The 20,561-nt window shown below is 42.2% G+C and overlaps 1 protein-coding gene across 1 annotated transcript in view; it reads right to left on the bottom strand.

The window, feature by feature from the left end:
* LOC134394556 (E3 ubiquitin-protein ligase RNF213-like) overlaps positions 1-20,561 on the bottom strand; it is a 101,812-nt gene that overhangs the window by 44,584 nt on the left and 36,667 nt on the right. The window contains exons 20-29 of the mRNA XM_063120118.1: positions 20,340-20,498; positions 19,453-20,054; positions 15,485-15,650; positions 15,000-15,217; positions 13,854-13,994; positions 13,091-13,252; positions 10,090-11,230; positions 8,031-8,224; positions 7,194-7,346; positions 1,113-4,709 (exon numbers count right to left, since the gene is read on the bottom strand). Of these exons, the coding sequence (XP_062976188.1) occupies positions 1,113-4,709; positions 7,194-7,346; positions 8,031-8,224; positions 10,090-11,230; positions 13,091-13,252; positions 13,854-13,994; positions 15,000-15,217; positions 15,485-15,650; positions 19,453-20,054; positions 20,340-20,498 (6,533 nt within the window). The remainder of the gene's footprint in view (positions 1-1,112; positions 4,710-7,193; positions 7,347-8,030; positions 8,225-10,089; positions 11,231-13,090; positions 13,253-13,853; positions 13,995-14,999; positions 15,218-15,484; positions 15,651-19,452; positions 20,055-20,339; positions 20,499-20,561) is intronic.

A 20,561-nucleotide genomic window follows, 5' to 3' on the forward strand; every position in this document is an offset into this window, starting at 1 on the left:
AAGTTGCTCTGTCAAACATGAACCAACTTGTCCAGGGTTCATGCACAATTCAACATAGCAAACAGGTTTTGAAACTGAAAGGTATCACATGGTATTCTATTGTCCAATGGGAAAAAAGCTTAGTTCCCCTCACATTAGGTACATGCAAGCTGCTCTTGAAGCATGCTTAATGCATGCTCACTGAGTCTTCAAACCCAAAATGGTATCAATGATACTTTCAATAGTCAGAGTCAAATTGCCTGCATAAACCCTTAAATTAAACCTGGTTGTGGACTACTACTGCTAATCTAAGACTCAGGAATGGTATTCAGACATCGGCTTCCTTGAACCAAAGGAAAATATTATTCCTACTTCAATATTCTAGATCACTGATCATATTATGTCAAAGATTCCAGGAATGCTGACATGTAATGACCCCATACAAATGCAATAATAAATCATGGATTGTTGTTGCAAGAAACAACAAGACTCGGGTTTGCACACTTCCTCCTCTTTCCCCTCTCTTTCACACACACGCTTGATGTGGCTCATTCGCGGAACAAGTGATAGTTTGCCATAACATCTGAACCAAGCCATTGGCTTCACATTACCAAGCTCTAAAGAAAGTACTCGATGAACATGTTAATAAATTCAGCAGAGATGAGATCTAGTAATAGATGCTTCACTGTTTCACACATTGAAGGTCTTAAACCTTTTACACCTCCAAAAAACAGTGGCTCAAACTAGACTTAAAACTTTTTGACTATACTGAATCATGGGGCAGTATCCAATCGGGGCTTTCCACATGTGGCCAGCTCTGCCATCTGGTCCACAAGCACCCTTCTACCACTTGTGTGATGTGATATAGTGCTTCCAGGGGCAAACCCTGAAATGTGGGAGGATGTTGGAACCCAGAAGGCCCCAACTGGATACAGACCACTATATTCAAGGTAAGAAAACTGAATCATTATGGCTGGTCTAGGGAATCATTGAAAAATCTCTTTCATTTTAGAATACCATTTAAAAATGTTTTTCCATTCACATAGTCTCATCTATAGTCGTAACGTCAACTCGTGAGTGTTCAGAATCTCTATGTATATAAAAGGATAAAGACGTATTTTAGAACAACTCACCTCAGTAAAGACTGTGCGACCCCTGGACTCAGTGCCGAGGCAAGCACGGAGGAAATCTGCAAGACAAGTGTGCTGCTGCTGCTGAAAGTATATCATAGCCAACTCATGTGCCTCAAAGGAACCCAGACGTGAATCACCAACACGGATTACAGAATCTGGCGTTGCACAGTTCAGCAGTACCAACTTGGCCTGTTCTTCTACTTTTCGTATTAGTTCCTCAGGAGGAAAACCCATTTTCAGCTCTTCCGTCACCTGCAGGACAACTGAGGCACAGGTGTCAGAATGGTAGCCAACAAAGACGTCGGAAGGGGTATATTTCTGCTGGCCCATCAAATGTTTTTCTGTCTCAACTGCTGTGAAGTTGTTCACCCATTTCTTCAGTTCTTCCACAATGCCTCTTTGCCATTTGTCCAACACTGTATTGATATCCAGGTAGTGTTTCTCAAGCCTGTTGATCAATGGAATGGGGAAGTGTTTGTACACCACCTCTTTCTCCTCAATAACGATCAAGCGGAACTGAGGATGCACTCTGCATTTCACTCGATGGGTCCCCAAACCAAGGTCAACATACTTCTGACCAGCAAGTTGAACATAATACTGGTTGAGGGCATCGTACAGGCTTTCATAGAGATTTTGCAGGTTGAGAAGGACCACCATCTGCCCAGTCTCCATACACATCTTCACTCGGTTGATGTTCCTGCAGATCTGGGTGTATTCCTGGTCTTTGGGAAAGCTGGAACCAAATATAATTTCTGGCTGCTGTGCATCTTTGAAAAAAGCCTGCTGAAGGATTTGAAGCGCTGCATAATTTTCTGTTAACACTAGCAGGTACCGGCATTCTCCATCCTGATAGTCACTGTAAATGTTCTGTTTGACTAGGGCAATCGTACTGATGTCCTCACAGGTAGCATCACCTTTCTCTGGGATTTTAGATATAAAAATATCCAAGGCCTTGACACCTTCCTTGCCACTGAAATTACGGAGAACCACTTCTGCTATGTCTCGGGGAGCAGGAGTGCTCTTAGATTTTTTTGTTAAAGCAAATGTCATTTTTATGAGGCTGTAATAGTCCCGCAACCCAAAGAACTCCTTATTTTGGGTCTTGCAAACCTCTTCGTATGCATCTGCAAAGATAGGAAAGAAACACTCAACTTTCTGCAAGATGACACGCTCTGAAGAGCAAATACCCTTTGCACTTTCTATGAGTTCCTTCTTGCTTGGGTCTCCACGGGATACAAAGATACCCCGATTCATCTTAGCTGGATCCAAAGCCCAGTTAGAGATCCCAATGAAGCCAACTTTTTTGTGAGGCAGTGGATCATCATCAACGCATCCATCTTCCAGCAGCGGGTGAAGAGTCTTCAGAGGCATTTTGGGGGAGTCTTCAGCCAAGCCAATTTCATCTAACACAACCACAGAGACATACTCCTTCAGGTTCTTTCCTTCTTGGAAGCGAGAGCAATGCTTGAAAGTATTTATGATGCCCTCAGGGGTAGAGTGTGGGCTGCACTGAAAGGACACCAGATGGATTTGCTTCAGTTCCTTATAAAGCTCAGAGTATGCCGCTTGGCCTTGCATGGCATCAGCCACAATGGTCTTGGCAAGAGATTTGGAGCTGCCAGGTTTTCCAATGAGGAACAAGGGGATTTTAAGTTCAATACAGATAACCATCATAAAGACATTTTCCTTCAGTGCCAAGTTTCTTGCTATTGTTTCCCTCAGAGGTGCACCACTCAAGAAGAGATCCTGAACTAAGCTAATTTCTTCAAGAATTCCCTTCTCTTTATCATACGGGGGTGGAAGTATTTTGCTAATGACTTTTCGGTATGCCCCCTTCCATTCCAAGGAGGCATGGTAGCAAACACCAACAGCAATAACCAAGGACCAAATGACTTTGTCTCTCTGGATAGAACCTTTAGCAGTCTTCCTCTCTGCAAGGTACTTCTCCAGATGTTTCATTACTAGGTCACTGTGGTTGTGGAACCACTTGAAGACTTCCACACAGCGTTCCACATCTCTGAGGCTGATGAAGCTGCATTCGTCGTTCCTTTTCCTCATATAAGTCTGAGACTCAAAAAGCACATCTGTTATTATCTTAATCTCAGCACCAGACATTTGTATTGACCTGGTAAGTCTTTGGACAATCTGCTGTATGTAGAGTTTTTCCGTAAAGTTGTTCAACTGCCCAAAATCCCACACCAGAGGTAACATGCTAGGTGGGAGCGCGTGGACCCGGTATACAAGCTGCCTAAGAGGAATGGAGCCAAGCTTATCCTTCGTTTCCTCTGCTTTGACACGATAGCCTAAGCCAGCTGACTCCAAGCGCTTAATCATTTTTCCAGTGTGTTTTCGATAAGGATTGCAGGCAGCTATGATTTGCAAGCCTGAGTTGTGGACCAAAGACTTTCCTTTTACAGTGCGATCACACAGGACTTCCTTGATACTGCTGACAGCTTCAGTAGTGTTGGCTTCATCAAAAAACAAGATGGTGTCAAACTGGTATTGCTGCTTATTGTCAATAGCAAAAACTTCTGCTTCCCTGACTTTGGCATAGATTGCATCTGCTGTGGTGCCTCCATGGACTTTGACAAGCTTCATGTTATCAGCAGGAGCACCGCTCCTACGCAGTTCACACAGGAATTTTATGAGCCTGGTTTTTCCGCAACCCGTCTCTCCCATGAGGACGACAGGGATCCCGCACCTGAATCGCATTTCAATGGCAAGGATCTTCAATATATTGTCTGTTGTGAGCTCATACGTTTCATCAGGATCAATTGGCCATTGGATTCCTAATACCATGCAAAGTTTCTCAATTTTCTTATCTCTGGGCAGTGCATCAAAATTAACATTAAATGGAACTCTTTGAAGAAGCAATCCCTGGTACAGCTGCTTGGTCATCACATTTCTCTTTATGATACTCCCATTCAAAGGATTGATGGCATCAATGCCACCATTAGCATTAGGCTGGAGATGAAAGCCAATGAATGTCATGGAAACAGAGTCCTCGTTGAAGAATATATAGGGGTGGGGTTCAGACTCCCACTTTTTCCGAATCTGGAATGGAGCAAGATCTTCTTCAGTGACGCCTTCCATGTTAAAAAACTGCCTCCCGGGGCTCTCATCAGAAATACTAAGTGAAGGTGTTGCAAAATCCTTTGCCATTAAAATCATAAAGGTGACTACAAAATTTTTGAAACCCTGCAAAGTATCCTGGACAAAAGCAGCATTACAGAACACTGATGTCTCACAGTTTCTCAGCTGAAGGTTCAGAAACCAAGCAAAGTTCCTCAGTTCTGACCAAGAAGGATCCGTCACGCCACAATGCATAAGGAGCAGCTGTAGGCATTCTGCTGGAGTCCCTTCAACTGAGCCTTCTTCATACTGGAATGTGTCAAGATTATCACCTCTGTTAGATCTTCTTAAGTACTGGAATGGTCTCTGAAAAGCTGCACTACAGAACACTTTTTGATCTATTCCAGGGTCTGAGCAGCCATGATATGAGTTTCTCTGAGTGTCGATTTCCAGTACTTCATTGGGAGATCTGCAGGTTATTCTGGGGAACACGTCAAGGAAGTTGTACTTCAATCCTGGAAAAATCTTTTAAAAACGAAATAAAAAGAGAGAGATAAGGGTGTAAGTTATAATAAGATAACAGACTTTGTTCACTCATGCACTTTATTTTCCCCTTTCTTATAATCTTTACCACTTCCACACAGCATTACAATTTTGTATTGTTGGCAAGACTGCCAATTCAATACCAGCTCATTGCTGCTCATGATTTCCATTTCACCTATGTCTCTGACTTTTTCTCCCCAAATCAAACTCCCCTAAAAATGAGCTTACCAATTCTCTGCCACGGGCATCCAATACTACTGTATATTTTAAAAAATGCCCGAAAAGTTTATTTACAGTTCAAACACATATACTTCTTTACTATCTGCTACGAATGTGCTCTGATGTCTGGATGGAAAGTTATATTTATAAAGTGATTAGCTAGAAGACCATCAAATTTGACATGCAGAGCAGGGATGGAATCGTCCAGTCATTTTACTCAAGAGGAGAACGCAGCCTAATCTTGCCTCTTGCTCTGCCTGCTGCAATGGCCATGTCCTTAATGATGAAACGATGGTAAGGAGATGGAAAGTTCCTTTACTACAAACGAGAAGGATCTTGGAATTGTTGTAGATTGCAAGCTGAATATGAGTCAGCAGTGCGATATGGCTGCAAGAAAGGCCAATGCTATTTTGGGCTGCATTAATAGAAGTATAGCTTCCAAATCACATGAGGTACTGGTTCCTCTCTATTCAGCCCTGGTTAGGCCTCATCTAGAGCATTGCGTCCAGTTCTGGGCTCCACAATTCAAGAAGGATGCAGACAAGCTGGAGCGTGTTCAGAGGAGGGCAACCAGGATGATCAGGGGTCTGGAAACAAAGCCCTATGAAGAGAGACTGAAAGAACTGGGCATGTTTAGCCGGGAGAAGAGAAGATTGAGGGGAGACATGATAGCACTCTTAAAATACTTAAAAGGTTGTCACACAGTGGAGGGCCAGGATCTCTTCTCGATCCTCCCAGAGTGCAGGACACGGAATAACGGGTTCAAGTTAAAGGAAGCCAGATTCCAGCTGGACATCAGGAAAAACTTCCTGACTGTTAGAGCAGTATGACAATGGAATCAGTCACCTAGGGAGGTTGTGGGCTCTCCCACACTAGAGGCATTCAAGAGGCAGCTGGACAAGCATCTGTCGGGGATGCTTTAGGGTGGATTCCTGCATTGAGCAGGGGGTTGGACTCAATGGCCTTGTAGGCCCCTTCCAACTCTGCTGTTCTATGATTCATCCCCTAACCACCCATCCATCACAGAGGCAATTGCACAGATGTGAAGACTGACCTACCGTTCCCAAACCTGGCCCTGACCAGAAGTAGCTATGGTCTCACATATTTGCCTTCAAAATCTTTAAAAGGCACCTATAAATTAAAACAATGAAGGTTCAAAGGGAGCTGACTATTCAATAAAAAGATTTTTCATATGCTTTTAGTGTGCAAATATAAAATAATCCTTCAACAATATTTTACGAAGTAGAAAAGGAGTATAAAGTAGAAAAGGGAGTATAAATATAAGAAGTTTATACATAATTTTAACAATTAACAGAGGGATCCTAACCCCCGGAATTTCTGGCTGGTGTGTGTGTGTGTGTGTGTGTGTTAGGAGTGGTTAGAAGTAGGGGTGTGCACAGACCCCCCACTCCGCTTCACTTTAAAATCCGCCATTTTCGGATCGGCCCGCTCCGCCCCGCCCCCACTCCGCCTGTGCCCACTCCGCTCCGCTCGGAGCTCCGGATCCGGATCAGAGCTCCGGTCCCCCCCATAGGGGGGTTTACCGGGCCCTGCGGCCCAGACTTCCTGCTGGAACCACGGGCTCAATTGAAGACGTCGACGGACCCACGGACGGAGGCAGGTAAGGGAGAGGAGGGGGGGTTTACTGGGCCCTGCCGCTGTCGCCGCATGGGCGACAGCGGCAGGGCCCGGTAAACCCCACTTACCTTTCCAGCGGAGCTCCGGATCGAGGCGAAGGATCCGCCTTCACCTCGATCCTCTTCGCCATGCTCCGCCGGCCCCCAATCCTCTTCGCCTCTGCCTTAAGGGCAGGCGAAGCCCCCCGCTCCGCTACTGCTTCTCCGCTCCTAATCGGAGCGGAGCACATGCCTAGTTAGAAGTGCCTTCCTGCTGGCGGAGAGGAGCTCTGCAAGCGGAGGCCACCACCTACCCTGGTGGCCCAGTTCCACTGCCAGTTGCTGTTGTAATGCCACAGTGGGGCGGACCCAAAGCCTCTCCAATCTCCTTTAGTCTTTAAATTATTTCACAGCCGCCACAGAAATTCAAAGACATTGACTGTGTACATTTACCTTCAAATACAACCAGCATTAGTAGACAGATGCTAAAACTATTATTATATTGTAGTTCAACTTCATGAACACTGAAATGGGAGTTTTGTAATAGGATTCAGTAGGTGGCAGCTTCCGTAATACAAAATGTGCACTAGCAAATCAAGAACGTAGTAGATATATATTCAAAGGCACTTACAGATCTTGTTTGTTTTTTGGCTGATGGAGCTGCTTCAATAATTTCTATGATATACAAGTGACACTGTTTCCGCAGCCAGAGTTTCCCATCTATATCTGCCAGGTACTGCAAAACTAATAGCTTGAACAAAAATTCTGGAATTCCAATCTTGACCTAAGAGAATACAGAAACATAAATAGATAGACAAAAAAGGCAAGATGCCCCACCCCCTCACTGGTTATAAAAATATCCACCAACAAAATCACGGCAGATTTATTTCAGGAACCAGAAGGTTTGACCATATAACACCTGCTCTGGTCCACTTGCACTGGCTGCCTGTATATTTCCGAGCCCAATTCAAGGTGCTGGTTTTGACCTATAAAGCCTTACACGGCTTGGGACCACAATACCTGACGGAACGCCTCTCCCGACGTTCAACATCTAAGGTCCTCCTCCGGGTGCCTACTCCAAGAGAGGCTCGGAGTGTGGCAACAAGGGATAGGGCCTTTTCGGTGGTGGCCCCCAGACTATGGAATGATCTCCCTGACAAGGCTTGCCTGGCACCAACGCTGCTATCTTTCCGGCGCCAGGTTAAGACTTTCCTCTTTGCCCAGGCATATGGCGGCACATCCTAATCACCCACATGTTTAGTTTTTAATCGGTTTTTAATGCTTTATGTGTGTATGTTCTGTGTTTTAGAGTTTTAAATTTTGTATACTTGTTTTTATCTCAATTTTAGAATTTCTGTAAACTGCCCAGAGAGCCCTGGCTATGGGAGCGGTATATAAGTGTAATAAATAAATAAATAAACAAACAACCTGTGAGGAACAACCTCTGTGAAAACTGAAGCATACTCACTGAAGAAGTGATATCAAAATGAAATATCATGGGCTGTTTCTGGTACTGATGATCCAGGAATGGGAGGAGAGACTTCAGAACTTTGCTTTCATCTACATGGGGTTCAATCAGCCGAATCGTTTTTAAGGGCACTGTATTGTTCTGTAGTTTTGCTTTCAATTTCTCATGCAGTCTCTTTACATAGAGCGATTTTCCTAACGTTAGTAACGAAATCACATTTTAGATATGAATGGATATAGAAGAGAAATAAAAACACAGTGAATTGGTTTAAGACAGAGCTTCTGGAGTCTTAAGTATTGCTTAACAAGTAGGAATTGGTGGTGGTGGTGTGATCTAATTTTCACATGATGCAGTTCAGCACAAACCATTTCCCCCCACCCTGCAAACACCAGTCACAGCTGATGCCATCTGTACTGGGACTACATTTTTGGGTTTTGTTTTAGAAAACTCAGCATCTCAGTTAAAGAGGTATTAACTCTTCCCCAGTATCTGTCCAAACTTGGGATGAACATCGTCACCTTCAAGCTTGACACAAAACAGCAGGTTAAAATTCTTTTTCTCAAGCATAACTATTTGGATAGGAACCGTAGCCTGCTCCTTTAGGCAATTTTGCCTTCCAAATTTTCCTGTGGCAATCTACGTACTAGAGGTGCTCAAAAAGCAGTATAAAAATGAAAACCTATGGACAACTCAAAACAAGAGAAATGAAAAATAGCCAAGATGCTCTTGTAGAAATACCTTAAAGCGGTGGAGCACAACCCACAGCCTTGAGGTGAGCAACTCAGTTTTCTAGTAAGGCATCCATTTTATGTAGCAAAGTCTTGTGAGCTGTTTAACCTTGTGAGAGGCTCTGGGGAAAAACACTAATATCTGAACACCTGAAGGGAGGATGGGATCTGGCTTATCTCTTGTAGCTCTGGATGTCTCCAGCCTGAAGTCATAAAGTCCCTAGTTCCATGGGTGTGGAAATTGCTTTCACCTGGACCTATGGGAAAAATGTCACCTCTCCTTTCGACCTTTCCTCAAGGAGCGGATGGGGAGAGAACTGGAGACTGGCACAGTTAGTGTATAAAACTGGGGAGGGTCGTTGAGCCCTTGCGTTCATTCTTATCTTGCTTTTAGAGCAAGAATCTTCATTTCTGGTATGGCTTATGAGAAAGCCCATGCCAAGAAACACATAGGCTGTAGTTCTAGTTCTTTTATTTTCAGTCTGTATTGGGTTTTCAAATATCTTGTTGTTGCACTGTGTTGTCTGTACCAATTGGCTAATTCCCCTCTTCCCTCTGGTAAATAAATTACCTGCCACTTAAAACTGTGTATTCTTTACTGACTGGGTCAGTGTTAAGTCTAATGTTACTCTGCAGTTGGCGCTACTATTTCTATCTTGGCTCTGGGAATCGAGGAAACCGTTTTGGTCCCCGATTCAGCAAAACTAAGAAGGCTAAGCAAGCCTGATGGCAGCTTTCCCTTAAAGGATGGTTCAGTTTTGCCTTCCTTTACACACAAATGCAGCCCTCAAACCAAATTCACATGTGGCTCTCAAGGCCACAAATTTTGTGCAGTCGATCTGTAAGCTATGGAGAGAGAGGGCCAATGCTTGTTCAGGAATATTGTAATGAGACCACCATTTTAATGCTATCATTAAAAGCAAATAGCCCTACATGTTAACAACCTTATGGGGATTTATTTCTTTATTTGTTAAGTTAACCTTAGTGTTGTCTGAACCCTAAACTGTGGTTAATATTAGCTATTGCTTAAATAACCTAGTTTCGTAAGTCTTGATTTGAAGTAGGTTTCTTACAAACAAAGTTAATACTAGCCACAGATTGTTGGGATCAGAAAAAAATTCACAACGATCTGTGACTAATCTAAACTGGAAATGGAAGTTTCCAAGCTCCTTCTAGCAGCCAGCCACAATGGAAATGATGGGGGAGACATAAGCCTGAGGCTTGCTGTGGTTCATACTTGTCATGCTAAATTATGATTTAGTGTGACACCCAAACTGGGCCTAAACCTTCTGAATTCTAGATGGAAGACCCTTTGAATTCAGTTCTCTTACCCACACCAGCTCTTTTGGAAGATACTATCCCAACACACATTTGGTTCTTGAAGACAGAAGCTGATGAATTTGAAAGCTGCATGGCTTTGTAATGATTCCCAAGGTAATTCTGAATGTCTTTCAGGGGCTGTTGTGGGATCATGTGAACTTTGAACTGACTGAAGACAGAGGGGACATAGCAGTGCTCTCTTTCGCAATTGCAGAGGATCACTAGGCGATAGTCATCCTGATGCATTAAGTGAAGCTTATGGAACAGCTCCTCAGACCTGTAGCCAACATCATAGCTCAACTCATCTGCAAACAGCAAGGTGTAAATCTTCTTCTCCTTGCATCCTGGAGTGAGGCACCGCCTCAAAAACAGTTCCACTTGCTCATAGGTGGTTTCTGCTGAACACAGCAGGACCTCATCATAAGAAGGTAGCATCTCCAATGGGCTGTTCATGTAGATGGCCAAGACTGAAGTTAAGACTTCAGAGCGAGGGCAAAGAATGAGGTTGGGCCTGCCAACTTGAAGACCTTGTGGCAATATTCGTGTAACACTCCTCTTCTCCAAACTTGCCAGTTTATCCAGGAAAATTCCAAGGCTTTCAATGTCCAAGCAGCCTAGTAGGAACGAGCCCACACTCTCCATGTAGGACTCCCAGATATAATCCAGCTGTACAATCAATTCTCTCCCCGTTTCCATCAGTCCAAATACATCAGCAAAATTCCTCTTTGTTTTTTTAGATTCCAGTTTTTGGGAGACCTCTTGGACATCTTGTTTGCTGCAGTTGCGCTTTATGAATGACAGCATCATTAGGGCAGCCTCACTGGGGCATTTTGAGCCAATTTCCCTGCACAAGAAGACAACCTGCTCGGCCGTGTAGTAATTCAGATAAAAGTACTGGGATCGCTTCTTAGATATGAAGTGCTTCCACCTTTCCAGGAAATTCTCCATCTTTCGACATATGGCTGGCAGAATTTCTGTCACTTGTCCATTTCCAAAAAGCTCACAGCTAGGATTCAAATTGAAGTCCATGGTAACAGAGAACTCATTTTGGGGTGAGCAATATACATCAGCAATCCAAGATCGGAAGAGCATGTTTCCAACAGAATAAAGGTCTATGAATGACAGCGCAAGTCTCTGAACATTAGAAAACACCTGAGGAAAAGTAAACACCACAATGATGCACATGAATCTAAATGGTACTAAGTGGTAAAGCATGCATTACCCATTAACAACCTGATTGCCAAAATGCCTCAGCCAGGTCTCAATTAATTCTATTTGCTTAGAGTCAAAACAGTACCAGCAGAGGCTGCAGCTTGCTATATGGGACAAATGATATTTAGGAAGTCTTCACTCCACCTTTCAGCACGAAATATACCTCCAAAGTGTTTAATAAATATACATTAATAGCATAATAGTCAACAAAACAAATAAAAACTATTTAAAATGTAGTGGAGCTATCAATCTGACATGAGGAACTGTCTTAAATTAAAGATATATTTAAGACACTAAAATCAAAACATATGGAGATGGTACCAGGAATTGGTTCTTATAACCAGCCTGCTATGTTACATAAAATTTGCTGATGGCACCAGATTAATTAGGGTATTTAAAACAAAATGGGATTGTGAAGAAATCCAAAAGGATCTCTCCAAACCAGGAGAATGGGCATCTAAATGGCAAATGCAGTTCAGTGTAAACAAGTGTAAAGTGATGCATGTTGGGGCAAAAAATCCGAACTTCAAGTATAACCTGATGGGACCTGAGCTAGCAGTAACCAACCAAGAGCTCTTGGGATTGTGGTGGATAGCTCTATGAAAGTGTCAACCCAGTGTGCGGCTGTTGTTAAAAAGGCAAACTCCATGTTAGGCATTATTATAAAAGGAATTCAGAATAAAACTATCAATATCATACTGCCTTTATACAAATCCATGGTGCAACCACACTTGGAATACTGTGTATTCCAAGTGTATAGTTCTGGTCACCATACTCATAAAAAGATATTGTAGAGCTGGAAAAGGTGCAGAAAAGGGCAACTAAAATGATCAAGGGGCTGGCACATCTCCCCTATGAGGGAAGGTTACAACAGCTGCAACTACTTAGCATGGGGGGGAAAGGCAAGTAAGGAGAGACATGAGAGAGGTGTACAACATTATGCATAATGTGGATAGGGAGGAACTTCTATTTTGACATAGGTTCTTCTATTTAAACAAATTCACTTTTAGTTTAAGAGGATCACTGTGTCCAATGATTAATTACAGCTCTATTTTGCATCAGCCTTGGTATTTTAGTAATGAAACAATATTTCGCTCAATAAAAAAAAATAGCACTACAATCTGGAACAGGATTCAACAATTCTAGAGATAAAGAGCCCTTTAGCCAGCCCTTACCAGTGCACATACTGAAAATGCAACCTTCCCTGCATTACAGTGAAGCCGTTAAGTTTCACAATTCTACAGAAAATTGTTTCTAGAAATACATTAGAAATAATAATATATCCAACGTTTGCCCATTTTGCAAGGAAAGCCAGTACAAGGATAATATCATGTATCCTCATGTTATTCCCCCCCCCCTTTTTTGGCTCTTAATCTTTTCAACATTCTCAACAGGCAAACTCCTGTCCATGAAAGGTAATGTTCACAATGTTAGCATTTTAATGGTTTTCGCTTTAAATTTTGTCAGGGGTCATTGAAACCAAGAAGCATCTACAGGTTGGACTACAGAAATCCCAACCTGATTTCAAGCTCAGAACTGCTTCTGTGCAACCAGAGGAAGAAACCGCACTACCCTCAGAAACAAACTCACTAATCAGCACTTTCCTATCACAATTCAACAATAAGCAAAAAAAATCTCTGAACACGTCAAACTGTATTACAAGATGCCTGATACAACTATTTCTTCTTAATCTCTATAGTCTTTCAATATAGTCTAGAACTGGAAGCAGGATCCTATCCTCCCCACCACACACTCGACAGGTCAATAAGTATTGTAAAAAAAGTATAACTGAAAACTTACCTCAGAAAACTTCTCTACTTCTGCACTTTGTTCTACTTTTCCTGACATCAGCATCAGCTTGTTCATCAATTCTCGGAGGTCTTCCAAAGAGTACTGCCGTACCTCTTCTTGGTCACCATGACTTTCTGGGATGGCCAGGCACAAGACAGTGTCCAGAGAAACCTTCCAACAAATAATAGTGACTACAAATGAATTTTACTTTTGTTTTATTTCTTTATGCAGTCATGTAAGGTTTTTCCCCCCCTCTAGGGAAAGCTGTTGGGAGAAGTAAACAGAGGACTGTGCTACATGCTGAAACCATTTTACCAAATGAAGGGGATGTTACAACTTCCTTGGAAACAAAATGCTGCTACCAAACAGGTGTAGCAAGTACTACCGAAAGAAAGAAGTCACAGGAAAACAAATTCTCACGTTTACAGTCATATGCAAACTATGAAAGAAACCCCTAGTCTGTTTCATACTAACAGTTACAACCTAAGACTGGGTCCACGTTAGAAAACTGTTGCTCAGAATATGAGACACCAGGAACTGATAGAGAAACCAGGCTACAATGAGGTGTACTTAAAAAGGTCACATTATTAATATGGTTTAAAATATTGATGGTGTTCGTGTTGGGATTCCACGTGTATTGTTCTTTGCTAAACCCTTCACTTTACAGCAGGCATTTTAGTGCACTGTAAGAAAAAATAGCTACCAAGAAATTAGCAGAAATGTTAGAAGAACTGGAACAGTATGCCCTGAGCCCCTTCTAAGAACTCCTCACCTTCTGGCCTTCTGTGGGTGCCCTAATTTTGTAGATTCCTTTGGTGTTGATTGTAGTTGCCAGTGATATAGAGGATAGTTCCACAGAGCCATGGCTCTCTTTTATGGTTTTTAGCCATTCCAAGTATCTTGCAGAATCACACTGTAAGGTGTATGGAGAAGTTATAATCTGGATTAGTCCCAAAAGCCCCATACCTTTTTCTTATATCAAATTACACAGTGAAACTAGACTAGACAAAGGCATGTCAGAGATGGTGATGAGGTTTGATATGCTGTCAAATGGTAATTCAGAACCAACCGTAGAATTTTTTAGTTTGAAGAACTTTGACAGCACCATGTTCTGTGCTGTCAACCACAGAAATAGATACCTCATGAAGTTCAAGTAACATGCGACTGAATTCTCCAATCGACATGATGTACAAACTGCAGTGCATGTTGCAGAATACACCCCCCCCTCAATTTCCTTTCACATACAAAGGACAAACTGCTCGGTAGACTTTAGGTTTAAATAGTTACAGATGGATATCCCTGCAATAGCTCAACTTCAACATCTCAATTTTGTGCTCGTTCCTGAACAGTAGATCAAACCAATTTATGGCACAATCCTATCCATTGTGCCCTTGATGACAGGAAGCCCCCAAACTCAGAGGCTTCTGATCATTTAACGGAGGGCAGGAGGAGTGGCGGAAGTGATCTCTACCTTCCCATCTTCCCGCACTGCGTTTGTCACTAGATAGGCTTTCTTCCCATCTAGCAACAGTGTTTCACAGAAAGAGGTAAGGAGGCTGGATAGGCCTCAGGATAGCTTGTATTCTGGCCTCTCCAGTCTCCTCTCCTCCCCTCCCCGCCCACTCAAATGGTCCCTTTCCTCCTCCTCTGAGATTCATTTTCTAACCTCAGAGGGCAGCCAGTGGGGTTCTTTCCAGGCTGGCTGCAAAGGGTCGGGGTGGTCAAATCTCCAACTCCCCTTTCTGAGGTTGGATCACTGTCTCAGACCTTGGAGGGGGGGATCCAAACAATCCTATACCCCCTCAAACAATATCTAGCAGCCATAGGATTGCTCCCTTAGTATCTTTACCCAGAAAATACCCAGCATCACAAGAGCAAGTAACACACAGATAGACTAAAATATTGCTGCAGAAATTACCAGTTTCTTGGGGAGGCTGCGGTCACTTTCCAGCGCTTTCCACAGTTTCTCTAAACACCTCATGAACTCGTCAAACCCTGACTCCCGCGTCAACTCATACAGCAGGGAGGAGTAGCCAAGTACAGCATCATGGAAGCAAGCCACACGATCTACATCCATGTCATTCTCTCCCGCAGAGATAGAAGCCAGGTCCACAAATACCTTCAGCTCATTTATATCTAAGGGAAATAAAGAAAGTACTTAGTGAGAGATACCAGGAAATTCATTATCTATGAGATAATGAATTTTTATCTATGACAAAAGTTATGTATCAATTCCTGAAAAGCAATAGGAGAAATGCAAATAGTTTCAACTTGTCCAATTTGAAAAGCCAAGCAGAGGAAATACATATAACAGGATCTATCTTAATGTATTTAGTATCAGTCCCAGTTATTTTTAGCCCAAGGCCAAGAAACAAAAAAACAGCAGATGTGCATTTGTTCTACCTTCCAGAGCCTCTTTGACCCAGTTGACAAAGTCCCTCCTAAGAGCAAGCTCCTCAAGACACCTACGACGTGGCTCAGTGATGTCTTGCAGCAGTTTCTTTGCACGCATCAATTGAGGACTCATGGAAGAGAGCTTTTCTTGCTGCAAGAATTGAAATCCATCTGTCTGAAAAGCAAAAAAAAAACCAAAAAAATTAAAGACACAATACTGCATATTAGGAATGTGCAAATCCTGTCCCTTTATTTCCATGGAGTTTCTCCACATTTCTGCCCTATGTTCTTGAAGATCCACAGGAGCTACATGGACTGTTTCTGATATCATTACTTTTAAGAGCTGCAGGTATAAATCAGATAGACATCCAGTTAGAGATATGAAGGCCCAGAAACCCCCTGAAAAAAACCCGGATTTTTTTACATTTTTTCCCAAAGCCTTTTTTGGGTTTTTTCCAAAAAAATTGGAAAAAATGAAGAAAAAACAAATTACGGGATGTTTTATTTTAGCATGATGAATTAAATGTTTAAGACAAGGTGTTCAGATAGTTACTTCTCCAAATGATTTCTATAAACTGTACAGTATCAGATTATTACAATGTCTGTGCACCAAGGACAAGCAAGTCCTAGGTTGCAAACTGAGACTACAACTCTCAAATGCAAGAGGAAGATGCATTTCTGCCTCTAGGGGGCACTTCCATGGAAGCAGAGACTGAAACTAATACTGATAACTATAGGTCAGAAAGTGAGTCTGATTAAATTTCATGCATATTCATTGAATCTTGATGTCCCCCCCACACCCATTTTTCTCAGTTCTTTTTATGGAAATGGGGGCTTTATGTCTTGACACTGGAGGACTAGCAGAGACAAAAATAATTTTCTTTGTTACTAATGTTGGTGATTTCTTCAGTTGTTGTTTTTTAAAATTGTTTTTGCCTGCTCCTCATAAACTGGCAGAGCCAAAGAGGTTCCTTACAGTTCAGGTGTCCCTAACAGTTCAGGAACTTGTAGCTCCATTTGTTAGAAAAAAAAAGTAAAAAAAAATAAATTAAATTTGTAATAATTGTTTGAATACACTAGTTTTAATATACCAAATATAATAATTTTATGCCAAACCAACTTGGACATAATTACATTTTATGTTCTTAAAGTAACAAAGTGACTTTCAATCTGTAAAAAGTGCTAATATTGCATTATTTCAATTTTTCCGAAAATTTCTGTCCCCCCCGCCAAAAAAAATGGGGAAAACAAGTTTTTTTCCATGGCTTCAAAATTTCTGGAAATTTGACATCTCTACATTCAGTTACTCATCCAAATCCAGATACTGTACATTTCTTTCAATGAAATACAGATCCACATTCTTAAACCTCCATGTAATAATTTGTGCATGACTTTGAACATTCAGCAACTTTTGGGCGGGGTGGGTGGGGATGATGACAGAAAGTAACACTGGATAGAATCGGGCAAGTTCAGGGTAATTGACCAAACCAGTGGAATTGCAATATCCATGTAGGAAATTCAACCTGCCAGATTACTATGGCATCCCTGTGGCAGGCAAACATTAATTAAAACACATTTCCCTTTGGAGAAGCCTTGTCTCTCAGCAAGAAATTTCACCACATGGGAAGAATCTATGAATATAGAACCAGTTGTGCTGATGCCATCCTAGGATGAAACATTCAATGAAGAGACTGCTTGATATATAAAGTAGATAACATAGTAGCTTCATACAATCTCCTGCAGAGTGCATACAAACCATGTAGGTAGAAGATAATCTGTAGCATCCAGCCACACTATAATGTGAATATCACCACACCCTTGTAACTTTTAATTATGAGAATGCAATGAGGCAAATTTGTCCATACAACCAGATGCTACAAACAAATAGCATCTGGTTAAAATTTATAAACTCTCACAACCTGCCCAGTGATATCATGACACACCTATTGGAAAGTTAACCTACTACACCTGGGGTGCACAACATGTGATACTGGCTCAGATGCACCCACGTGTCCACACATCCTAGTGATCCTGAGAGAGATTACTAGGAGCAGCAGGGAATATATATGGATTGCTGAGAGAGGGAGCGGAGAACCTCCACTCTCTTCCAGTAATCCTCAGACAAATTGCTCATTCCAGCATGAATCCCTTGTCAAAGAGTAGACATTTAGCAGGACTTTGCTAAGTGGAGGCACCTTATCTATCCCATGATTCAGTGGAAACATGTTTAAAGGCCAGAACCGGAGGAATGACAGTCCTGGCTCATCTAGGGCCTGGGAATCCTACACTAGGGGGTTGAAAAAGCGGGGTGGAGGTGGTGGATGACACACCATGGGGCATCTTGTTCCTCCATGGAACCTAAGAGCTCTCCTGACTTTAGCTGATAACCAGCCTCTGAAGGAGGTGGAGAAAGACACCTCCTGCATAGACTCAATGAGCGAAGGATTGGTTAATTTTAGACTTGAAGGGTTGAACTCGGTTGGGGAGATATGGTGGGCTCTCAAAGACAGGTTCAACATGAGAGGAGCCAAGGATCCTCCTCTAGAATCAGAAGTGGGAATTTCTGGGGAGGATTAAAACCAGAAGGCCCAGCTAGAAGTGATCTGTGGGAATCGTATCTGCAATATAAACATGGGAGAGGCAAAGTTTCATCCGCTCTGATATTCAGGGGAATCTGAACACTTTGGGATTGAAAAAGAAGCATGAGAGATAATAAATAAACAAGTGGAAGGATTAGTAATCTGAAGATCTCCTCATTAGATAGCTGTGCAGTTATTTCATCAGTGCAGGACTGTTTAACCTCGGAAAAAGGTGAGGACTGTGTGGGTATAGTAGGGTTCTTGCTTTCTCCTCTTAGTATAAGAAAATGTAGCCTCAAATATTTTCTAAAAAATACTTTTCATAGGGTCCATGATATGTAGTAAAAGCAATGTAATATGAGTACTGTTAGACAACAGTCAACACCAAAAAAATTGGGGGGGGGGGGCAGAGAGAGGAACTCATGACTCAGGAGTCCAGCAGCCACATGGACACGGAAGCTAAGAGGCCAGTGGTGCTGACAGAGGAAGCACAGGACCCAGACATCACAAGTCAACTAAAACACTCTCCAAGCTGTCAAGACTTCTCTGAGACAGAAAGTGCCTGAAACCCCCAGTCCCAGAACCAAAGACTCTCAGGACCAAAAATACCTAAGACTCCCAAGCTTGAGACTGCCACTCCCAGCCCAGCCCCTGGGCCTAAGTTCAGCAAGGGGCCAGGATACTTGCCTCCAAGGACAATGCACTCCACAATTACATTATTATTTATTCTTATCATCATCATCATCATCATCATCATCATCTGTATAGTGCCCCATAGCTGAAGCTCTCTGGACGATTTACATAGCCAGTGTACAATGCAGCATTGCCCAACATCAACTTGTGGAGAGGTGACTGAGTGCTCAGCTGTAGCCCAAAGCCCCTTTAATGCTCAGCACTCTTCAGCAAGGGGACAGAACCTAGGAAGGATAGTCAGGCTCAAGAGGAATAACAGTTCAGTGGGAAGAGCTCTGTTATTCATTCATTCATTCATTCATTCCTCATTTTACAATAATGATAAGAATAAAAATAAAATCACAATAATATCAATAACATCTGCCCTAAGGCTAGTTTTCTCTCTTGCCTCCACAGTGTTCGGAAGCTGGCTATTTGCTGGGCCTGCCTCCTACTGCATGGAACAAAGAGCATCTCAGCATCAGGACAGCACCAAATAAGAGAGAGAGAGGGCGCCCTATCTCCAGTGCTTTAAAAACCATGCCAACATCAAAAGATATTAGTATCTAAACCACTAAACAACTTTATCCCTAACCTATATGAGCTGTACCAATTATAACATTTAGGATCCATTGGAGGTGCATCCTAGCAACCTTAGAAGAGGTTTGAACCAGTTTCAAAACCTTTTAAGTTTACTGGAATGGTGGTTGTAAAAGATATACTTACAAAGTTCAGTAAACGCAGCAGGACTTTGAAATCACCAGAAAGGTTCAGACATTCCTTGACTTTATCAATAATCTTAGCAGAGTCGACAGCCAAATGCAATTGATGATACTGCTGTATCTGATGAATCCGTTCTTCTATCCATTCTCCATCATTTTGAGACATCAAATTACACATAGTCCGGAAATCATTTTTCAGTTCCTCATAATTATTAGTAAAGTCTTTGAAGAGAGCATCTACCTCAGCAAATTTGAGCTCTCCAGATTTCAGGCTATTGTAGAGCCTCCGAAACTCTTTGTAAGAAGGAGTAAATAAGGAATGAGGCACTTCATCAAGGTTCAAAGTGCCAACGTCCTCTTCAGTGATCGAATCATCAACATTCTCTGCCAGCTCTTTGGCTGCCCAGTCCCAACAATACCGGAAGATGTGGCTCTCTTTAATATTACACAAATGCTTAGATATCTCCTTCACGGGTGGACTCAAGTGGTAATAGGTCTCTATTTCATCATCACTGTCAGAAGTTGGATTCCTCACATTCACAACATCATTCAGGACTTTTGAGGCCAGATTTTCACTGTGCTTCTGCTCCACGTCAGCAATAGCCACTGAAAAATGAAGAAAAAAGTATAACTTGGTTTAGCATTTAACTTTGCTGGATAATGATGCACATTACAACGACAAACACCAATCTCAAGATTAATATATAGTTTACAGTTTCACAATTTCATGACCTAGATCACTCTGCCTTTCTGACAGTGGAAGCTTCTGCTGCCTTCTCATCCCCGTTTGCTATATTTCTATTCCCAACTTTAGAGGCAAAATAAGATTGACTGCAAAGGAGAACTATTAATAATCTCATTTTAAAGTTATCCCTATTTTTAAAAAGTTACCTTTTACGAAGTCTTGTACTCTCCTGCACATGTCCAAGAGGGAACCCAACCATTTTTGCTCTCTCTTGACAACCAGTACTTCTTGCTGCCTCAACTCGAGCACTTTTTCTAGTATCAATCTGTGGTCTGATTTCTCCTGGGCTGAAAATTGCTTGCACTCTGAAATGAAAATGGCTAATTAGTCATCATTTTAAAAATCGTAAGAACATAAGAAGTGCCATG

Source organism: Elgaria multicarinata, chromosome 3, assembly GCF_023053635.1.
Source record: "Elgaria multicarinata webbii isolate HBS135686 ecotype San Diego chromosome 3, rElgMul1.1.pri, whole genome shotgun sequence".
NCBI lineage: Eukaryota > Metazoa > Chordata > Lepidosauria > Squamata > Anguidae > Elgaria > Elgaria multicarinata.